At 37.9% G+C, this 22,700-nt stretch overlaps 1 protein-coding gene across 1 annotated transcript in view; it reads right to left on the bottom strand.

Annotated features, from left to right (window-relative positions):
• The window catches only part of adgrb2 (adhesion G protein-coupled receptor B2), a 331,945-nt gene that overhangs the window by 167,966 nt on the left and 141,279 nt on the right, over positions 1-22,700 (bottom strand). Inside the window, 2 exon segments of the mRNA XM_082187020.1 lie at positions 209-373; positions 2,118-2,198. Coding sequence (XP_082043146.1) covers positions 209-373; positions 2,118-2,198 — 246 coding nt within the window.

Genomic DNA, 22,700 nt, shown 5'->3' with positions numbered 1-22,700 from the left:
TGTGTGCAGTGCAAAAGGAATACTATTAACCAAAATGTCTCAAAATATCAGATTCTTCGCATGCGTCGGCCAGTATTTACTAACAAAGCAAACATTCAATTAGGGTTTAATTATGTTTGACCTTGTCATGCAGTGTGAGGAAGTGTAAATGTGTAGAGGGACGTCCAGAAGCATGGAGGTACTCTACCTGCTTGATGCTGCGGCTCACCTGGGCAGGTGGCAGTGTTGTTGCAGAGTCGGTTTTCCCTCAGCGGGCCACTGCAGAGGGTCCCGTACGGAGAGGATACACACGAACGAGAACGAACCTGCCAACCTTGCCCACATGTCAGTGAACACACGCTCCACTGAGACCACTCCTCCGCTGCCGGGTCACCTACAAAACACGAGATGGAGAGAAAAGCAAAGTCTTGAAATTCCTGACACAGACAGAAAGCAAAGACTTTAAGAAAGTAAAAAAAAACAAGGTCAACGTTAGTCCAGAAGGGTTATGCTTCATTGCCACCTTCAATAAACTAGAAAAGCATTTCCAAATATTCACAAAAACCTCATAAAAATCCTTTTGAGGTCTTCAGCAGCTTAAGGTCTTCTAAAAGGTGTTGCAAGGTCGGTGGAAGCCGTATCTGAATGTGACGGGTGGGAATATGTCAGTCATTTTTTTTTTGAAAGCTGTGTCCTTGGATAGCGGCAACATCACAAAATGAATGGGCAAATCAAATTAATTGCACGTCTTGTAATCGCATTACATCTTCATTTGCATGTGATGAGTCAGAGCTTAGCCTTATTTGCGGAGCGGATGGGTGGAGAATAGAGGGTAGGGGGCTGATGGGGACAGGAATGCCGTCGGGAGTTTACGCACATACGTTTTCTGTCACAGAGATGGATGCTGAAAAGATGAAAAGGTGGGATGACACTTACTTCAAGATGAGAACATTCACATACTTTATAAAATTATTTTTATTTAAAAACAAAAAACATGTATTATTATATATAATATAATAATTTATATTACTTTTAAATTTATAACAAATTTTTACAATATATTATTTATATTTATTTAAAATGTCATATTCTTTTCTATTATATTTATACTTTTATACACATATACTACCAGTCAAACATTTGGGTCCAGCAAGATTTTAAATTTTTTTTTTTATAAAAAAAACTCTCTAAATACAGTAAAAACAGTAATATTATGAAATATTATTCCAACTTGAAATAGCTGATTTCTGTTTTAAAATGTAATTCATTCCTTTGATGACAAATCTGAATTTTCAGCATCATTACTCCAGTCTTCAGTGTCACATGATCATTCAGAAATCATTCTAATAGGCTGATGTGGTTCTCAAGAAACGTTTCTTATTATTATCAATGCTGAAAACAGTTGTGGTGCTTAATATTTTTGTGAAATCTGTGATTCTTTGTTTTCAGGATTCTTTGTTGAATAGAAAGTTCCCTTTTTCTCTTGAATAACACCAAAGCGCTGTCCACGGTGCTGAAATACAATTCGTCTAAACAATGACTTGCGAAACAATAATGTGATTATTTCCAATAATAAGATTAAGGACTTCATCACAGTAAGATGTTTACATGACACAAGAAAACCTCTTTACTCCTGTTTACATGCAATTTCATTATTTTGATAACTCAAATTGTGGTTATGTTTACCGCCATTATTCACATACCCCAACGCACAGCACAAACGATGAATTCACATTCAGTATACTGGCCACTGTACTTACGACAAATGCGAAACACATTTCTATTGATGTATTGGATTTTTTTCGCCACCTGTTTTCGACCATCAATATACTGCATATTCATGTCGCACAATGTTGTCAACATAAGTTTAATCAGCAACCCAAAAATGCGATACCTTCTTTACCGCTATGTTTAAGAATCTGCGCATACGTCAGAAGAACATGAACACTTTGGTCAGAGTGGAATATTGACGTGTTTACATACATGTTTATTGCGTTTAAAATTAGCATACGCCACGTTTGACTATGATTATGGTCCTGACCTTAACTGCATTTGATCAAACTATTGTGTTCACATGGGGTAAAGTTGTATTATGAGGGAGCATGTAAACGTAGTTATTGACAGTAGATGAGATTCACCTGTCTGGGCCTGGAACACACCCGGCTGGTCAGCTGATCGCGGCCTTTGCGTCTTCACCTTCTGCTCATCATCGTCAGGTTCTGGACACACACACAAATACATTCATAAATAAAAATAATTTCAACCATGACAACTCTCCGAATAGTTTTATCATGTCATTGAATATGGCGATATATTTGGTCTTGTCGGACTAGACAGTTGTACATGAATTTTTAACAATCCTGTTCTTGTCTTAGGACTTTGATGAACTTTTTTGATCCACTGTGTGTATATATATACATATATATGTATATATGAACCACATTCGGTCACAACTGTGCATATATCGGCTATTTTATGAGCTTCAAATGTGGCTCATCCAATTAGGTTTTAGAGTGGAAAGCATCCATAAAATCCAGTCAGAAAATGCTGCTACACGATGCACTCTTTATTAGTATGGAACTGATGCATACGGTTGTACAATCACAAATGCTAAAGCTCACACATACTATTAGCACTGTTTTACATTTGCACAATAATGTTAGACATCTCTGCAGGAGCTTCCTCTTGCCCTTGAATTAAATGTAAATCTCTCCATTGTGTGAGGAACATTTTAAGTTTGCTGCTACAAACCTCCTCTTGCAGCAGCTCCTGAGAAAACCTACATAAGCCAACAGAGACCTGCCACCAAAGTGCTTTCTATATCTGGCCTGGTCCTCGGGCACATGAAAATCCCTCATAATGTGAACACACACTCATGAGAACATATATTTCTACTCCTCGCTCAGATGAGGCTACCTGCCCCCAAAAAAGTGAAGTTTAGTGGAAAGTGGATAATTCCCTGTCTACTTTGCTGAATGTAAGTCTTTAAATGAGCACATTCAGTATGTAGTGCCAAGAGTCCCTAAACAAACCAAATTAATCCCAGGGATTAATTTTCTTTGACACCTGAATCTAAAATAGGAGTGTGTTTTTTTTTTATAATGTATTTATTCATGAGTATTTTTTTCTGTTTTTTGGAAAGAACAAACCTCACCTTTGTACCCTTGTTCAATCTAAGGCTGATTAACCAACATTAAATATAAATGAGGGAGGGCATTTCAAAGTTATTAGCATAATACATATCCAAATCATTTACCTATAAGGGCTTCCACACAACCTCTTCTGAACAATCACTGCCTAAAAATAGTTATGTATGCAGTTATGTATGAGCTATGGAAATGTTTTATGTTTGCTCTTTTAACACTGAATATGTTTGTCTCTAATGCATAGAATGTTCAGCGGACGGCACTCTCTTCTCTAGAGCTGATTGGTCGGCTTGACCTTTTGCTCTGAGTGCGTGAAAATATGAACTGCGTGAGTTGCTAATAAATTCCACAGGCATAGACAGGAAAGAAGGAATTTCCATAAGATGTGGCAGGAAGAACCAAAGGAAGAAAACACTACAAAACAAGTGGATCTTTAGGCTCTTTCTAAATTACCACGAGCGTTTAAGGATGCTTAGAAGAATTCGCAATCAGGAAACACATCCTCAACATGAATTTAAGAATAAATCTTCCTTTTGGGAGGCATGATTTATACTTTAGCGAGCTCCTACATCCAATGCAAAATTCATCTTAGTCAAGATGCAGAGAAAGAAGCTCCCCATAGACTGCATTTCCATTATTCCTAGATACTATTGTTAAGATACAAATGCATTTGAATAATGTAGGACACAAAACAGTTGACCTGCATTTAAAACTGAATGCTTCAAAAATAGATTAAACATACAGAGAAAAGTTTAAACTTTGTGTGCTTTTAATATAATGATGAGTAATGCTCCATATTTTCAAAAGACATAATTGAACAGAATGCAAGTCTCGACACAAACTTTAACTTGACGCAGCTATTTGAAAATGCAACACTCATAGTGAGATGGTATATATATATATATATATATATATATATATATATATATGTGTGTGTGTGTGTGTGTGTGTGTGTGTGTGTGTGTGTGTGTGTGTGTGTGTGTGTGTGTGTGTGTATATGTATGAGATTTGTATCTCGCTGAAGTATAAATCATGCCTCCCAAAAAGAAGATTTTTCTTAAAGGGGAACTATGCATTTTTTTTAGCTTAATTTACCTTAACTGAAAAGCTTCGGAGTCATTGGAATGGTGACTTTTTTCAGGTTGAATGGTGGTTTTCTCGCACCCCCCTAGCGCCTGTGAGCAGAAAAACCACCCTTACAACTTTGGGCCGGAGGGTATCGCGTGATATCAGGTCTTGCGATGTAACAAATTGCTTTACGGCACTGCACACATACACTATCTAAACATTTATATGCTATCCTTCTGTGTATCATACATACATCAGTGGACATGGCTCTGTGCGTTCGCCGGCTTCTTTGAAAACAAATGCACATGACCAGAGGGAGAAGATGGGAGGGGGGAGAGTCGCCAACGAGTTTTGACGACAGTGTTTTCAAATATCTATTCCGAAGCTGTAGGGGGAGCTCTATAGAGAAAACCCCTGAGCAAAAAGCGAGAAAACAGCCAAAACTGCATAGCGCCGCTTTAAATTCATGTTGAGGATGTGTTTCCTGATTGCGAATTCTTCTAAGCATCCTTAAACGCTTGTGGTAATTTAGAAAAAGCCTAGAGAATCCACTTGTTTTCTAGTGTTTTTTTCCTTTGGTTCTTCCTGACACATCTTATGGAAATTCCTTCTTTCCTGCCTATGCCTGTATATATTGTATACAGTTTACAGTTGTGTGGAAGAAGCTAAAGACAGGAGCTAAAGGGTATAAGACTGTATGAAATAAAAAATAAAAAAACAAAGAGAGAAGAAACTGTGGGAAAGAAAAACATACAGTACAGTATAATAAAGGGAGACAAGCATTTGTTAGCAAAGAGGGCTGTATCACATACGTTGGAGCGCATGGGATGGATGGATACTCTAGAGACTTCCCCCCCCCCCGTTGGCTCTGTCAAACAGACCTGATTACCAGCGCTTCCCGCAGGGCCAGTGTTAATACGCTTATGATAGCTCAGACGTGCACGCAGACGATCACACTAATTTACTCTGTCACAGAAAAGACAATAGTGGTGTCAGGAAAGGCGGGGGATTGTTTCTGCTCGCTTTTTGTATCTCACTCCTACGCCTCCCTTCATTCTGCCTCTCCTCTGCGTCTGTTTTTGTACCTTGGGTCTTCGCCACTGTCTCCATTCGGCTGGGGGTGAAGACAGCGGTTCAGTAAGACAGAGATAAAATGAACACGTTCTTTAACGCATCAGACAAAAATTCTGGGTTGAAGGATACCTTTTGACGTCTTTGATTAATGCACATTTCTTTACAGTCAATGTTGATCAGTTGGATTCATTCTTAAAAATAAAAATCTTACTGACCTCAAACATTTGAACGGCTATGTAAAAATAAAAGCCAATAAATGGGAAATCATAAAGATAAAAATAAATATATTAAAAATAAATAAAATTATGAACTAACAATAATTTAAGGTGAATTTAGGCATCACACTCACCATTATAATATCCTACTACATGATTTTTTTTTTTTTGTTGAATTAACCCTTTAATCTTTTTGAAAAATGCCTTTTCTATCATAAAGCCAAACCTGGTTTACATTAGGCATGGGTCTAGTCGAGAGAGGTCAGCAAGTTTTTACTAATATATAAAAATTGAGTGAAAAAAAAATCAATTCTGGCGAATGATAGTGGAGGGAGCTTCAGCAATTAGCATTAAGTTAGCATTAAGCTAACACGCCGCTTCATTAGCCGTAGTTTGTTTACACTCTCTTCTTGATGACATCACGCACGTCGTTAAAGACGTCAAGCAGTAATTGGTCGGGAAGCAACGTGTAGTCTGACATGTTTCTTGTCCACGACACAACAAGAAATGACTTAATAAATCATTTCACATAATCTGACAGAGCGACTTTATCGTAACAGACAAAAATGACAGTATTCGCCTCAGCTTCTTCTCCGACTGCATCTGTATTCCCAAGCTGAAACTCAATCACATGGTAAAGCAGGATTCTCTAGAGATCTCGCTGGAGCAGTGGTGTGTGTAACCAGCCTAAAAGTCCAGCGCTAAACAGATGTTGATTATCCTGGGACGTCGTCTGTACATTTCCCCTTGAGAGACAACTGTACTCCAGCATGTGTGTAAGTGTGTGTGCACATGTATTGGATGCTAGCCCTTTAAGCACTAAATGAGAGGTTGAATTATCTTTCCGCCACTCTCACAGCTTGTTCTTGGAAGCCGGAAATGAATTTAAGCGTTTAGCTCAAATTGAAGCCATTTAATTAAAGGGCCTTGTGGTGTGTCTGTATTACTCACTTGGGTTCAAGTAAAGCTTAGTGTGCTGAACATCCGCACGCATTCATTCGAAACAATCAATACTGAGCTTGGGTGTTTAAAGACGCTAACCGGATCCATCAGTAAAGCCAAACCTGGTTTACATTAGGCATGGGTCTAGTCGAGAGAGGTCAGCCAGTTTGTACTAATATATTAACATTATTGTCAACACCGATGAGTCAACACTTATTTTAACAATGCAGCCGATAACATCCATGGCTGATAGTGAATTTCTACTACTTTGTTTAAATAAATTAAAAATAAACTACGAAAACTAAAATTCATTATTTTAAATGCTATAAGTGAATTTAGTCATCACAACATTGTACAGTACGGAAATGGATATTCATTTTAAGATTTGCTAAAAATGAAAGTGTTATTAATAATATTTTTATTAAATACTGTAGTTTAATTACCGAATCATATTTGTGGCCTGATCAACTTGATCAAAACGTTGCTGAAAAAAGCTTGCTGCACAAAATCTACTACGCGTCTTCTGTCGTCTGATTGATAATTTATCCCTTTTTTTAGCAAGTAAAATGGCTTTTAGTTGATTTGTAAAAATGTCTACCTTCAGGATGTGTTTGTAAGTGATGTTTATTTGTACTGTATATCTCTCAATCATATTGCATTGCATCATATGTTCTGCCCACCACAATAAAAATCACAGACATTTCATCATAAAACTAATTAAATACCATCTTACTAAGACACATTATTGGCAGATATAGAGTGACAACTTATATTTGAAATTAATTTCTGAAATACTGTTATAATTGAAATTATAATTATATTACAAGCTGTCAGAACATATAATAATTTTTGGCCATATACATTTAATATTTAATATTTTTTATCATATTTGATCAGTTTTTTTTTTTTACTCATTGAATTTTTACCTCAACTCCACATTCTTCTATATCATACTACATGACTCTGATGTACCAAATATGATACAAAAAAAAAAAAAAAACATACGCAAACATATTGTCTAGGTTACTATTGTTATATTCAAATATGTCAGGCTTGACATAGTTAAGAGGCGTCTGAAGTTAAAATAATTTGTATTAAGAAGTTTATTGTAATAGCACAAGACCACATTGTTCCATCCAGCTGTTTTTGAACAAACAAAAGCATCATATGTAAACACATCCTAAGAAACGTGTCTGTTCTGTCAAGTGAACCTGATTTTGAAAACACATGCTATACTGCACATCCTTATTTTAGTGACAAATAGAATCTGTTTGTGTATTTTGGTAATGCTTTGTAAAAAAGTACATCTGGAAGTAAACTAAAACACTTAGCTTTGAAACGAAACCACAGAGAGGCACCATACCAGCCAGCTCGACATAAAACAGATGTAGCAGAAGAAAAATCGGCAGCAGCATCAGCAAGCGAATCTATCAGCACTGCATGACAGCGATGCATCTCCAGCAGAAGCCTGACACCCCACAGCAACATCAACAACTTTAAAAATCCCAACAATTCACTTCACATCCTTCCTCTCCAGCTCTCCACGGAGTTCTGCGAGTGGTAAATACGACTTGTCCATCAGCCTCCGGTAGGGGTGGACAGTTATTATAACAAGCATCTATCTATTCACAACTGTCATAAAGGTACAAATAAAGAGAAAGTAATACAAAAGCCTTAGTTCAGCAGACTGTGCTGGGCCTCCCCCATAAAACAATTATGATCGGAACTCAGAGTGCTGCAATGGGATTTAGAGCTAGACAGGCTGTAGAAACAGGCATAGGGAATCAATAGAAATGGAAAATGGAAAAAAGTACAACTTTGGATTATTGACATTTCTCAGGTTCTCTAAGGCTTAAAAAGGTATCTAAAATGAATAATTCAACCGACTTGATGTTTTTCACTGAAATTCGTGACATTCGCCCTATACCTCACCTCATGCATGAGAGTCCATGAGCGATGTTAGATCAGAGATCAAATCTTTCTTTTGAGTAAGATCTTTTCAATGAATCGGTTAATCCAGTTCACATGTACTAAATGATTCTTTCACAAATCTGACTGATTAGGTTCTTTGAGTTCAAGCTCAAAGACTCAAATTATTCAGTCATAGTACTTAATAACTTATTGGAAGGGAAGATTATCATGAATAACAATGATAATTTCTTACAGTTTCTCAAGCAAAGCTGATCAGAAGACATTAGACAGCGGATACGAGTCATTTGATCCACTTTCATGACTTTTATGGTGCTTTTGGTCCTTTTTGAAGCTTGAAAGTGTCAATGCTCATTCATTATAATTGCATGACAAAGCAATCAGAACAGTCTTCAAAGATGAACTATTGACTGCCTTTTCAACATTCTTAAGTGTATACTGTTGCTGTTTAAGCATGAAAAAGTGCTGCAAAGTTACAAAGCACAAAGTTTCTCCAAAGTGAGTTATTCTCTATATCAGTGTCACTTTTTATGAACTCCCTGAAAACGCCTCCATTGTAGTCTTGAGCTTTCTTCCTGGAATGTACACGTAACAATATTCCTCATTTAAATAATTCCCGTCTAAGGCATATGCAAAATAAAGGAGGCAAGGCCTGGTTGAGTTGCGTTAGTAGTGTGTTGAAACTTACTAGGGGTGTGACATTTCCAAAACACTTGAAGCAGTTGACCAATCAGAACACATTGGTCCAGCCAACCAATCAGAGCACATTGCAGTTCGAAGAAGGAGGGGCTTTATAGAGACAGGAACTAAACAGGGATGCGTTTCCCAAAAGCATCGTTAGCCAACTATGTTTGCAAGTTCCGTCGTTATCAGCATAGTTCAACGAGTCAGTGTTTCCCGAAATCATCATTCTAACGAACATTCGCAAACAGCATCGCAAAGTTGTGTAGTTGGAACGACAGCTCTCGACCTGTGGTTAGAAGCATAGTTTCTAGTTTGCATGACATGTGGACTTAATAAATCCTTATCTTGAGCTAAATATGTCTTTAATTTAGAATACATAAATGCCATTTACGTCTTTTAGTTTGTCAAGAGATTTAAAGCACCGTTTTTGAAGAGTGTGCATGTGCGAACGTGCTCTACTATGTAAGAACGAGCCTATGATTGAATCTGGAAATAAAGCAAAATAACTGAGAAAATTATAAATAGTCGTTGTTCGGGAAACACACCCCAGAGCGTTACTGACAGACTGGGAAGCGAAATGTTGCTACAATGTAAAAGATTTGAAAAATAAGGTAAAAAAATTTTTTTTTAACATTCAAGCATGAAATCCTATTCTAGAAGACCCCAAAAACAAAATCAAACTTTGTAAAAGGTATTTTAAGTCCATAAAAGACTAAATATTTATTTTCTCAAATTCTTGTTGACATGAAGAAATCTGTTTCTAAATGCTTACATGTATGCTTTTGATATGTGTGTTTGTGTGGATTCATTTTAATGTGGGTTTGTTCAACTATTTTTTGGCTCTACTTAGTCCCTGAATCTGTGATTTGTATCTGTGTCAAAGTGTGTGTGTGTGTGCGCACATATCCTTGCTGTGGCGATTCCATCTGACTCAGTGAGCCACACAAATGAAGTGATTTACGCCGCCTTCCTGCCCACATCTCTCTCTTCTGACTACCAATGTTTTATGCACAAACGTCCCCAATCCCTGAGTGTGTGCATGAGTGCATGTGCGCACACGGCTATTTATGACTATACACTTCAACACGTGTGACCCACTCGGCACAGTTATAGTTGTGTGTTTATTTATGCATGTATCTCCTTGTCAACATAAATTTATGCGGTCAGGGCCAAGTCTACAATATGAATTTGTTATTGCAAATATATGTATAAGCTTGTGTGTGTGTGTGTGTGTGTGTGTGTGTGTGTGTGTGTGTGTGTGTGCATATGCGTCAAGGAGGACTATAATTGTCATGCTGTGTAATTCAGACAATTGCAGGAAGCAAGATCCCAAAAAAGTTTATTTTAATACACCAACTAAAATACAGGAATTTGTAGGAGAAAGCATTAAACAACAACTAAACACGCCTAATACCGGAACGAATACTATCTCAAACTGAGGGCTTATACAGCAAACAGAGGATGAAACTAACTAGATAAGTAATTAACAGACTAGAAGATTCACAAAGAAACTCAAAAATGAACAGAACCGAGAAACAGATCAAAAATCAAATCTCAAAACGTAACAATAGGCAACAGACAGGGGAAAAAATATTAGCAATGAACTGATATTAAAATCCTGGTCGTCTATGGGTCTGAAGTGACGGGATGGGGGGCTTCTATGGCATCAGACTGCGTAGCCTATAATAAAAGATAATGAATTTCAAACCTGAACCAAACATATTTTTATTCAAAGATCAACAGTCTGTCATTATTCTTTAGTCTGCCACAAAAAACAACAACATTAAAATCATGAACTCAAATGTCATTGTGAAAAAAAAAAAAAAAAAAAGACTGTTGTGCATAAATCAGACCTTTCAGTATAGCCTAACGCTAATAAGCTTAAACGACGTTTTGCAGTGCCGCGAACAATCAAGTGACTGTCCTCACGGCTGCAGCAACTTGCGCTCTAATAATAGGCAAAATAGGCTACAGAATATTTCGTTCTGTATTGACAGGTGCAATATTTGAAAATCGATCATATATTTTTTTTTATTACATTTATATCTGCATTTATGTAAAAACTTAAACTTTCAAACATCAAAATGTCATTTATTAATATGTTTTCATGTCAAAATGACATACAAACATCTTTTCCTATTCTATTTTGCCTGGAAACGCTTCCAACAGGCTTGCGTGTCGCGTGAAAAATAGGCGTCGGTTCTATTTCTAGCAAGACGCGCGTGTCACGCAGGCAGTGTGCAAGCTCTAACCTGTTAACATGGGAGCCGAAATAAAAACGGACACGCCACGCAGCCAGTGTGTCGCCGGCCTCAACCTCCGCAGACAGTTTTTAATGTTTATAAGACAATAACTACTCAAGATTTTGCTTTAGTATAATTTTCGGGACAATTAGGGCCAGATTCGGGATTCGGGACAACAGTTTAGATTTCGGGACTGTCCCGAATTTTTCGGGACGTCTGGTCACCCTAGACGCATGTATCATTCCTATTTTGCACCCGACGCACAGCAGACTATTCCCTCCACAGACGCACGCCGGTAAATTAGGGAATGAACTTGCGCTCCTGGGGGTGGTTCGGCGCAAAGAGGAGGCGTGTTCCAGCGCAAACGTTCCCTGGTGCTATTTTGCAGTTTCAGAAAACAATATCGCCACAGAACAGGAAAAACCTAGTCTAAAGACAGTGGCGCGTTCAGATGCTATTTTAAGGGCGCATGCTTGGCCATAATGTAGCGTGTGCACAACGCGCATACACTTTGCTTATCTCATCTACACAGATGCAGCAGTTCTCATTTTTGCAAACCATACATAATTACAAGGAAAAATATTCCACACGAGGGAAATCATTATGGTGTCCATGAAGATGTGAAAAAATAGGCATAAATCTAGCTTACACATTTACCAAAATTATTATATGCCTGTTTAACCTAGGCTTATTTGGGTGGGTTTCTCCCATCCCCATACAATGTCACTTCTCTGTGTTTTACGGCCCTGATGAGAACGTCTGTCTCTTCGACTGTTAACCGCTCCTGGCGTGCGCCTGCCAAATCCGCCGTTATAATAGCAATCCGCCATGGAATAAACGCGCCTGCTCTTAAAGGGAATGTGAGATGATGCTCTGATTGGTTTATTTCACGTTACGCCCAAACCACACCTATGAGTAATGTAGCTACTTCAGACCAACACATTTTAGATTCGCGTTGGGCGCAAGAGTCATTCCCACAGAGATCCGCCCACAAAGTTACTTGCGTTTCGCGTTTGATACTTGCGTTTCAGATCGTTAAAATAGGGCCCTAAATCAGATTCAACAGCTATACTGAATAACAGTCAATAGATGCTTGTTGGATCCAGATGGTGCAGTTGGAAAACTGAGCTAGCTATGCTACCTTGACCCCAATGTAATGCGTTAATCAGGGCTCTACGCTGCCACTAAAATTACACATCCACGGGACACTTGCAGTTAGTGGCTCATCTCTTTCTTTTTTCCCAGCAGGCCTTCTCCATTACCTTACTTACTTCCTTATCTGAGACTGCAGTAGCACACTATAGTTGTACTCTACCTTCCAGGCTGCTGCAGGGGGAAAGCAGGTATTAAGGTAAGAAATATCTACAGGGCTTTTCAGTAAACATGCCTTAATAAGAGCCAAATGATTTGGATGGCAATTTACAGTGTAGAAACAGAGAAAGAGAGCAATAGAAAGAAAGCTTGGAGAAAAACAAGAGTAGAGTGAAACCTTTCATTTAGACAAAGACTGAAGCTAAGAAAGAGGATTTGGTGGATTGCCAGTTTGAGCCAAAGTCGTTCTTTGTTGCTTGCAAGGCCAGGATTTAGAGACAAAGATGAGAGAGGAAACGAGTGAGAGAAAGGGAAATAAGCCGCAAAACATGTAAGAAAAAAAGACAGAGAAGTAAAAACAAAAAGATGTGTAACGCATGATCACAGCTGTGCTGGGAAAGACGGATTTCATCCACATCAAGAAGCGTTGAGGGAGACCCAGACAGAGACAAATCCAAATGTGTCGGAGCGGGTAGGTGTGCATGTGTGAGAGAGATGGATTACGTGGTTGTGATGTGATGCTAACGGTGTGAAAAACTGTGGATGTGTGTGTTAGTATCCCAGTCGAATCCTTCAATGGGAGTGTGTGGATGCAAGATAAGAACTTACAAGCCATATGCACATTCACTGCGGTGTGTGGTGTGAGTGTGCATATATTTGTGTGTTAATTCAGGTGTTTCATTCTAACACTAGTGAATGTAATAAACATGCTCACTCTTCCTTTCTACTCAGGTATTCTTGCCTTGCCTGAAATATAAAATAGTTCAAGCTCTTGAGGACTGAAAGGGTGAACAAGTACAGAAGTTTCATGCAACAAACTATATATTACCCTCAAGACCAAGACAAATATTGAGGCATATTTAATTTTTCAGATGCTGGAATGAGTTTTATCAACAAAACTATATGCAGAGTTAAACATCATTTTGCCACAATAAGTGGCCGACTTTAAAATTCTATACTATTTTATCTAAATAAAGCAGGGATGTAACTGAAGTCGTTTTGGCCATTCATCAACATGACAACAGCGTTTTGGGGGCCTGGAAATGTACACTTCGGAAAATGGGATTCAAAGTGCAAGTTTTTAAAAGCGATACCTTTATCGTTTCCGTGTAATCTACAAAAATGTGAATTTGTGGAAATGTTGACGTAATGTGCATGCGTATTACATGTTCAGTCTATAGGCACGTAGTGTTTCTTTACAAAGTGACGTCACCAACTACTGGTCTGGCATAAATATTACAGTATTTATAGTCGTTTTCATAGATCTGCGTAAAGGGGGATCGTTTTGTCAATGTTGTCATTTGTACGTGAAAAACGCAAAGGAAAAACTATTCCGTTTTTAGTACATCATGGTCGTATAAATGTACCCTCATAAAATACATACATCAATCATGCTACAAGAAAATAGGCTTTATAGCATTAATGTGCAGTATTAAACATGGATCTTCATTTTGAGATTTACTCTAACCCTATACCTAAATTGTGAATGTTGTACCAGAGCCAACAATATTTTTGGTCTCACAAGACCCTCAAAAACCTATGTAACCATGAAATTTCAAGCTGCTGAGGTGCTTTTTTTTTTGCTTTTTGCTTTTTTTTAAGATGGATGACCAATATTCTTTCAAATGAAAGGTTGGTAGAAGCATGTTTCCATAATCCTGCCAATCACAGTGATGAGGGTACACACCTCACTCTTTTAACAACTCCAATATCTCTGCCCCGGCCCATCTGGCCATAGTTACTGTAGATCCAGAAAGTCCAGAAAGAACATGTTCAAGCCCTTCAATATAGACAGGATGTCAAACCAGTCTACCTTCCTACATGCTCTCAGATTAAATGAACGCCAACCCATGAATAAAACATATCGACCAGTGGGATCTTGTCGAGGTCTCTTTGAGTCAAACACATGCAGGAATTGCATGTCTACTCAATTTTATTAGTTATCCATAAAGGTAGTTGATCTAGATGAGGGTCAACATTTATCTATGCAAATAAACAAAAGCACCCAAATCTCCATTGCCAGATTCAAATAGACAAAATACAAAAAGTATAACTAAAATTAAAAACTGTGGAAAAATGACACAAAGCCATAATTTTGGCTTGAATATGAACACTCACGCTGAACCATCTTAGACGTCTAACCTCTAAATGATATACTAGTTAAATCATTGTGTTCAACCCCAAATCCAAAAGCTTGTTAAACATAAGCTGCAGCAATACTCAAGGAGGGCCATACTCAGACAAATGAGGGTCCTTCAAACCCTAGGAAGTCCTCTTTATTCTCTAATTGAGGGGATTTACAGGTAGCAGCCGTTTGCACAGAGTGCGCTGATAGGCATGTGGAAAGGTTTGAAGTTCACTGGGAAAAGATTATCATATGAATGATTTCCTCGTTCAACAGCACTTCAAAATAGTGAACAGAGATACAAAAAAACTCTTGGGGTTGCAGAAGATCTGAACAGAACAAAATAAAGAAAGATTATATAATGCTTGAATGAATTGTATATGTATCATGGTACAGGTTATAAGGATGTATAGGCCCTATAGACTCATTTCAATAAAATAAAGCAAGGCAAACCCTTCAATGTGGTTATATTGTTTTCTTTCCCAAGTAAAGCAATGTGTGTGCATGTGCGTGCACGGTTGTAAACGCGTACGATCAATATTAAGTGCTCCTGTTGGACTTGACAGTGCATCAGAAATAATACACTACATCACAAAAGGACTGAACTGTTGAACTGTTTGACGACTTGGTCTTTGATAGGCTTTCCACAAACACACACACACACACACACACACACACACACACACACACACACACACCACTGAGCTCTCTGAAGGAGTAAATGGCCTCTTAAGTTTGCCAGTCTGCCTGTTTTCACATTACTCTTTCGTATTCGTTTCTCTCCTATTTTAATTCCATTTTCAACTCCAAAGCCTGTGCACAGCCAGTTTAAAGTCTATTCTGTCAGTACTTCCTGGAACATGGACAACTAATTTATTTCGTTTCCAACATTTAATCACATTAATAAAATGTTTAATTACTGTATTAGCTGAAGTTAGAGAGTGCAGATGGATTTATTAGCGCTACTTTGTTCCTGAAAATGAAGGCACATAAAAATATATCTAAAAAGCTAACTCTCACAAGAGTATTAGTAGACTGATTGATGGATGGAAGGAAAGCTTTTAAAGTGCTCCTATCATGCTATTTTAAAATGTCCTAATGCTGGTTTGGAGTCTCCTACAACAGGTTCACATGCATCAAAGGTCAAAAAACTGTTTAATTTTCTCATAATATACATTTGAATGATTCTCAAACGACTCGTCAGATGAATCAATCTCTCTAAATCCCTCCTTTCCGTGAGCTACTCTGCTCTGATTGGCCAGACAGCTCAGTCTGTTGTAATTGGTTTACCGCGTACAGCGCGTCGAAAACAAAAACGCCCATTGCCAAAACAACGTCAGCTCTGCTTACCCTGAGGCCTCCTACATCACAAACTAAACACAGTAACGAACAATGACGTAGATTTTACCATATCAATCCGAGCACGAGTCCGATGATGAAACACTGGAAGAACTAGTTATTCAACCCAAACCTCCATCGCAAGTACGACTCGAGCAGGACGTTTCTCAGTGATACACTACTCAGTTTGTAGTACATTATGAGATGTTACAACTGTAATTCCTCATCATCAGCATTAACAAGTGCATGTCCATCAACAAACCGATTATTTTACTTGTAAGTTACTTATTTATTTACCGAGTATGTTTCTAATTTATTGCGGTAAACATGTGGAAACTGATAACAGTGCATACATTAGACGAGCTCTAGAGTGACTAATGCAACATAAACGTTGGTAAAACAAATCTTGCTCCATGCTTAATCTTTACTCAAAGTCGTGAGAACGCATTAATAGACACAGTTTTAAGTAATAGTGGCCCACAACTGATTAGCAGAAGTATTTCAGTAAGACAGTAATAACGTGAGTTAGCCAGTTAGCAGGAGACCTACACAACATAAAACTCAAAATATTTTTTGAATACCATCTTTCAAGAGCAAGCGGTTTGCGAATCCTGCATTGAACTCCGAGATTTGAGAAGTAGTCGTCAGTAAAATAAAGGGAACACAGCAAAAGTTTAGGACTATAATGCTGTGGCATCGTGGTAAAGAAACCACTGATTCTTCACATGCTCATCATTAGGCAGTGAAACAAAAAACTGGCTTTACCTTCACATTGTAGAGCACAGCGTCTTCTCGACATGATGCTGTCCAGTATCCACAGGAATCAGCTGCAGTGTTTGAGGTTCAAGTTTTCCCTGATGTCTGTGTGTGCAATAAGTGGGTGGGCAATATTCTAATGTTTCGTCTTGACACAACTAAATGGATTATGACTCGTTTGAAAAACAAATCATTTCATTGACTCAGAGTCGACTCTTACTTTCGAAAGACAATAACTTTATATACGGTTATATATATATATGTATATATGTTACACACTAAATGGAAGGTTATTTTAAAAAATCCACAATAGGGATTATATAGCACTTAGCACTTTAAGACACTCATCAGACCTGTTTGTGCAGATCCACATTTAAAACCTTTCAAAATCAGAGTCCCTTTGCGACTCACATCACTTTTCTTCTCCAAAAGACACAGTGCAAGAAAACCAATCATTTACTGTGATTTTACAAACTATCCATGTCTCCAGTCAATGAGGTCACTCTTTGTCTTACAGACAGGCTGCGGTAAATCTGTTTGGATCCTCTTATCTCGGCCAACGTTTGATTAGTGTGTGCAGGCCTGAATATATCCTGCTAATGGAAGTATATGTCATTACTTAGGGCACATATACTGGCCATCTGATTAACACTGCTTGCAACATGCATTTCAACAAATGTTGAGACAATGTTCTATAAACTGTATAAAGTAAATACGACAAGTTTATGTTCATATAGACCAATCAGTCCATTTAATTGGCTGATTTTATTGTTCATGTCATTCAAACATGGTTGCCTTGTCTTTGAGCACTATGGTCTGAACTCAGCCTCTGGGAAAATAACAACTGTTATAATTTGGTAAATTTAGCCATCATTGCGGAGATGACTATGTGATGTTACCTTGGACATAAAAGCAGTGTCTGGAAAATACATTCTGGCCTTTGCTGAGAGATGTTGCTTGCTATTTCAACAAAGACATTCTAGAATTCAAACGTTTTTTTTCCCGTTTTTTTCTCTCTCTCTCTCTCTCTTTTGTGCCTGGATAATAGAAAGTACTATATAACCTGAAAAAGTAGCTTTTAACAACAAATGCAAAGAGCAGCATCAACAACAAACACAATAATTTGAACCAAAAGGTCTTTTATTTTGGTACTGTCACAAGTGGTTGCAGGCAGACAGATGAAGACAGAAGAATACAATTCCAACACGAGTTGAATAACAAATATCCAAAAGGTAAACAGAAGGTGGCAACATACATAATCGTAAGAGCGACCAGACAGAGAATGAACGTGAGGGTACAACTTAAATAGTTAAATAGCTAAGGTTTATATGCAGGTAGGTTATTTTAAGTTTTATTTGAATTTTTTTTTTCCTCTGAAATATGTCACTTTGGTTTTCAGTGGCAGTTGTCATTTGTTTGTGCACAAGTTCTGATATGACTTTTCTTTGTTTCTTCACGTTATTACATAAGATTTAAAGAGGTCATATTATACCCTTTTTCAAAGTCTTTTTTGTCTTTTTTCAAAGATTTAGTTTTTGGGGTCTACTAGAATAGGTTTTCATGCTTGAATGCATCTTATTTTTCATATTTGACATTGTTGCAGCACCTCTTTTCCCAGTCTGTAACACTCTGTTTAGTTCCTGTCTATATGAAGCCCCTCCTTCTGAAAAGCACAGTGTGCTCTGATTGGTCGGCTGGACTAGTGTGCTGTGATCGGTCAACTGTTTTGAGCGTGTTTCGGAAATGCAACGCTCCTTACCATAACCGCCATTTTCAACACGTTCCTGGAAGAAAACTCAATGTGCTTGGAATTGTATTGTGCGTGTTTCAGGGCGTTCAGAAACAGTGCACACTGATATAGAGAATAACTCTCTTTGGAGTGAATTTGTGCTTTTTAAATTTAAGACGTTTTATATCTACCATTTCTCTGTGTATTTGAGCATCCTGACCAGCAACATTGGCTCAGCCATTGGTGTGAGTATCCGTTCAGCTGACAATGGCAGACGGGGAAGTGTTCGGGGGAAACATGATTGAAAACGTAATCAAATATCGTTTGTTTCCATTAGTGTTTCTCCCTCATATCTGCTTCAAGGTCTTGATAAAATGTGGCATTTCTTTGTTGTATAGAATCCAGTATTCCCATAATTCCTGTGTCTTTTACGAGTTTAATAAAGAACTCTGTTTTGTCTTCTGTCCAAACATACCGAGCCTTCTTTAAAGAAGGATCGACTGTTACGTACACCAGGTGTTCTGTAAATCCGAAAAAAAGAAAGAAAAAATTTCCATTTGGCGTATTTTCAATTTTCTATATCCATTTGCACAATGATGGGTAATGGAAACGCGGCTACAGAAACTACACAGCTCATCTTGAACAAAACTGACCAATTTCAAATATTTTCAGCAGGTCAGCTAAAGGGAGGTCTGGATGGTTTCCATCTCAGAGATTGAAATGTTCACTCAACAAACAGGGCATGTGGCATAACCAGAGGAGACCACATGGTTTACACTGTCATGGAAACCATGGAATAATGCCATCTGAGTGAGAAATTCATAATTGCCAGAAAATTGGTCCTACTTTATACTAGGTATATTTAACCATGTACTAACATTTAAACGAATAATTTGATACAGTACACTTATTATGCACACTCGTTTTTAAGTTGTACTTGCATTATAATAATCATCTGCATGCAATTACATAATTTCTGTAACTACAGCTATAATTACACTGTTGACCCTTCCATTCCCTTTTTTTTTTAAATTATTATTATAGTATAATATTTGTAGAGTTACTTATTTCTATAACACTCTATAACTACTGTATTCTACTGATGTGTGAATGTAAAGAAGGTGTTAAAGATAAACGTGTGGACAAAAACCTACATTCCATGTTTGTTAACTACATCAAATGCGATAAAAAGATAAGTCAGGTTTGTGACTTCAAAAATGTGTGGTTGTGGTTTGTGAATAAAAATAAGTAGAAGTGACAGCTGTGTGTTTGTGACTATTTACGGTACGTTCTAGGGACACTGCAGCATATTCACACATAGACAGGCAGCTCACATCCATACATCAGAGTCAATGATCAGAGAGTCAGCCATGTGCACACACACAGATGTGCATCTGTTTTAGCGGAGGTCATTCAGAGGTCACAGTGAAATAGTACTCATTCAGACCTTTTATTACCCATCATACTAACGGGAAAAGCTCACACATCACAGCATATATCTGCAACATTCGAATGTGCAATCTTTTCTTCCCTTTGGAAAACAGCAATAAACAGCATACTTGAAACCCGTGTTTATGTCCAGGACTGCAGAGAGGTGAAATACACCACTGACCATAAGAGCAGACAGTCTCAAGAGATGCTGCTTCTGCAAATGTCTTATTTTTTTTGCTGCCTAAACGCTGTGTTTATCAACCTTTCATCATCAGCAATCATAACCCTGTCTCTCTCTCTCTCTCTTGCTCGGCCTTGTCTCTTCCCCTCTTACCTTTTCAAGAATTTAGCCATAAATTCCCATCCCATCAACACTATGGACAACATGTAGTCAAGGCAGTGGTTGTGAAAGGCTAAGTTTACATGACCACAATGTGCTAAAAACAGAAACGTTTTTCCTTTGTGTTTTAGACGACAGCGTTGTCAAAACGATCCCGTTCAGACGGATATGCGAAAATGTTTAAAAACACTGTATTACGCACGTCAGGCCAGTAGTTGGCACCTATAGACTGAACACGTAATATGCATGTGCATGACGTCACAGTTTTCACAAATTCACGTTTTTGTAGTTTACACAGACGATAAACAGCCCCAAAATCTGGTTTGTTCTGGTCACACTGGATTTTAAGAATGTGAAATTATTTCAAGGGGAACCAATGACAGCAACATGATATTGTCACACTCCAGAGATTTATTTGAATAAACAGTAAAGTATACACAACCGTTTTTATGTTTTTGAAGAAGGCTCTTATGCTCCCCATGGCTTCATTTATTTGATCAAAAATACAGTAAAAATAGTAATATTATTACATTTATTGCAAAAAAAAGTTTTAACATTTATTTTAAAATGTAATTTAGCAGCCATTACCCCGGCCTTCAGTGTCACATGATCCTTCAGAAATAATTATAATATGCAGTTTCTCATGATGCTCCAAATCATGTTTTTTTTAAACTATTTATACCCATATAATAGAAGTCAATGGGGTCTAAAACTGAAGGAAGGAAGGAAGGAAGGAAGGAAGGAAGGAAGGAAGGAAGGAAGGAAGGAAGGAAGGAAGGAAGGAAGGAAGGAAGGAAGGAAGGAAGGAAGGAAGACCGACAGATATACAGGAAGGAAGGAAGGAAGGAAGACAGACAGGAAGGAATGATGAAAGGAAGACAGAAAGACAGAGAGACAGACAGGAAGGAAGGAAGGAAGGAAGCTGGCCAAGACTTTCCATTTTTGTGTTTAAATCACATCCGACAGTCACTGAAAGCTGAAAAACTTTATTATGCCATAAAAAACTCACTTCACTTTCACTCACACCAGCTTGGTTTGGCGGTGATAAAACACCCCACCTCATATATTGAACATTCATAACGGCCAACTAATAAAGATTTGTTTTCCTTTTTTCATCTACTGATTCAAAGCACCTAATGAGACATCCCAGTCAATGCTTGTCCTTTGATCAATCTAATCTGTTCAAATGCGTGGTAGGGGACTTCAAAGCAAGTGTCAAAACAGACTATATGATCAATACCATTTCATATCAAGCAGCATATCTTCAATATCTCTAATGCTTGATTCACAATCATTACATTATTCATTAAAAATGCCTAAAACACAGTGGAATCAAATTGGCAGGAGGATGTAACATTATCAAATATGGCCTGAGAAGCATTCTTTGAAATAGTGTGTTCCCGGTCTGGTTAGGAGTGTGTGGATGACTTTAAGACAGCAGAAGTCAGAAGACGTCACTGAGTGGCAGACATGTCCATTCTTCTTCTGGCTAAGACAGTCCACTCCATCCTCAGCCAGAAATTCTGATTGTCATATTGGACCAATCATTTTAGCTCTGATGTTCCATCAGCTCTCGTCGACTGAAGACAAATCGCCAAGGCAGTCGGTGAAGCCCTGACCTGCCATAAAACATTCATTTCGCTCAATACGAGCAGACAGCGAGATGTTATCTCGGAGTGAACTCAGTGACTGACGTTGTGTCTCCAGCCTTGAAAAAAAGGTCCAAACATAACCAGTAGGCCTATGTAGAGATAAAAAAGAACAAGCCAAAGAAAGAGAGTAGAATGATGGAAAGAGAAGGGGAGAAATGTGAACAAATCGCGAAATTATTATATTACTATAGTAAGTATGTGTAATATATGTAACGAGGACACTGTTAATAAAGTGTTACCAGACCTTTTTCCACTATAAAGAACCTTTTGTGGAATGGAAGAGTGCAGAAGATATATTTTGCCTCAGTTTTGGTCAAAAGACTACCTGTTTGTTTAACCAACGATCTTACTGATTCAATTATGTTAATACTATGTTAAGATCCCCCTAATTTTGAGACAATTTTTGTAACTACTTTTACGAAACAGAAGCTTAACTATAGCTGAAGTAGTTAGTAGCTGGGCAAACTACAGTTTCAAAGCAGCTTGTCCAACACTGGTGGAGAGAAACATTTTTTTACACCTAAATATAGAGTATATTTATTTATTCAGGATTACACTGAAAACGAGACTGAAGACTGAGAGGTGAGGGAGAAAGGCAAATGAGATGGATGGGATGGCAATGCTACAAATTGAGTTTCTGCATATGCTAAAGCACTCTAAATCTTTCAGGTTAGAGTTATATGGATGAGGTGTGTGTTTTCCATGATGCAGTGCTGTTTACGGGCCGGATGATTTGTA

This window comes from Leuciscus leuciscus (genome assembly GCF_965113295.1).
Source record: "Leuciscus leuciscus genome assembly, chromosome: 12".
NCBI classification, from domain to species: domain Eukaryota; kingdom Metazoa; phylum Chordata; class Actinopteri; order Cypriniformes; family Leuciscidae; genus Leuciscus; species Leuciscus leuciscus.
This window is presented reverse-complemented; position numbering and strand designations above follow the sequence as displayed.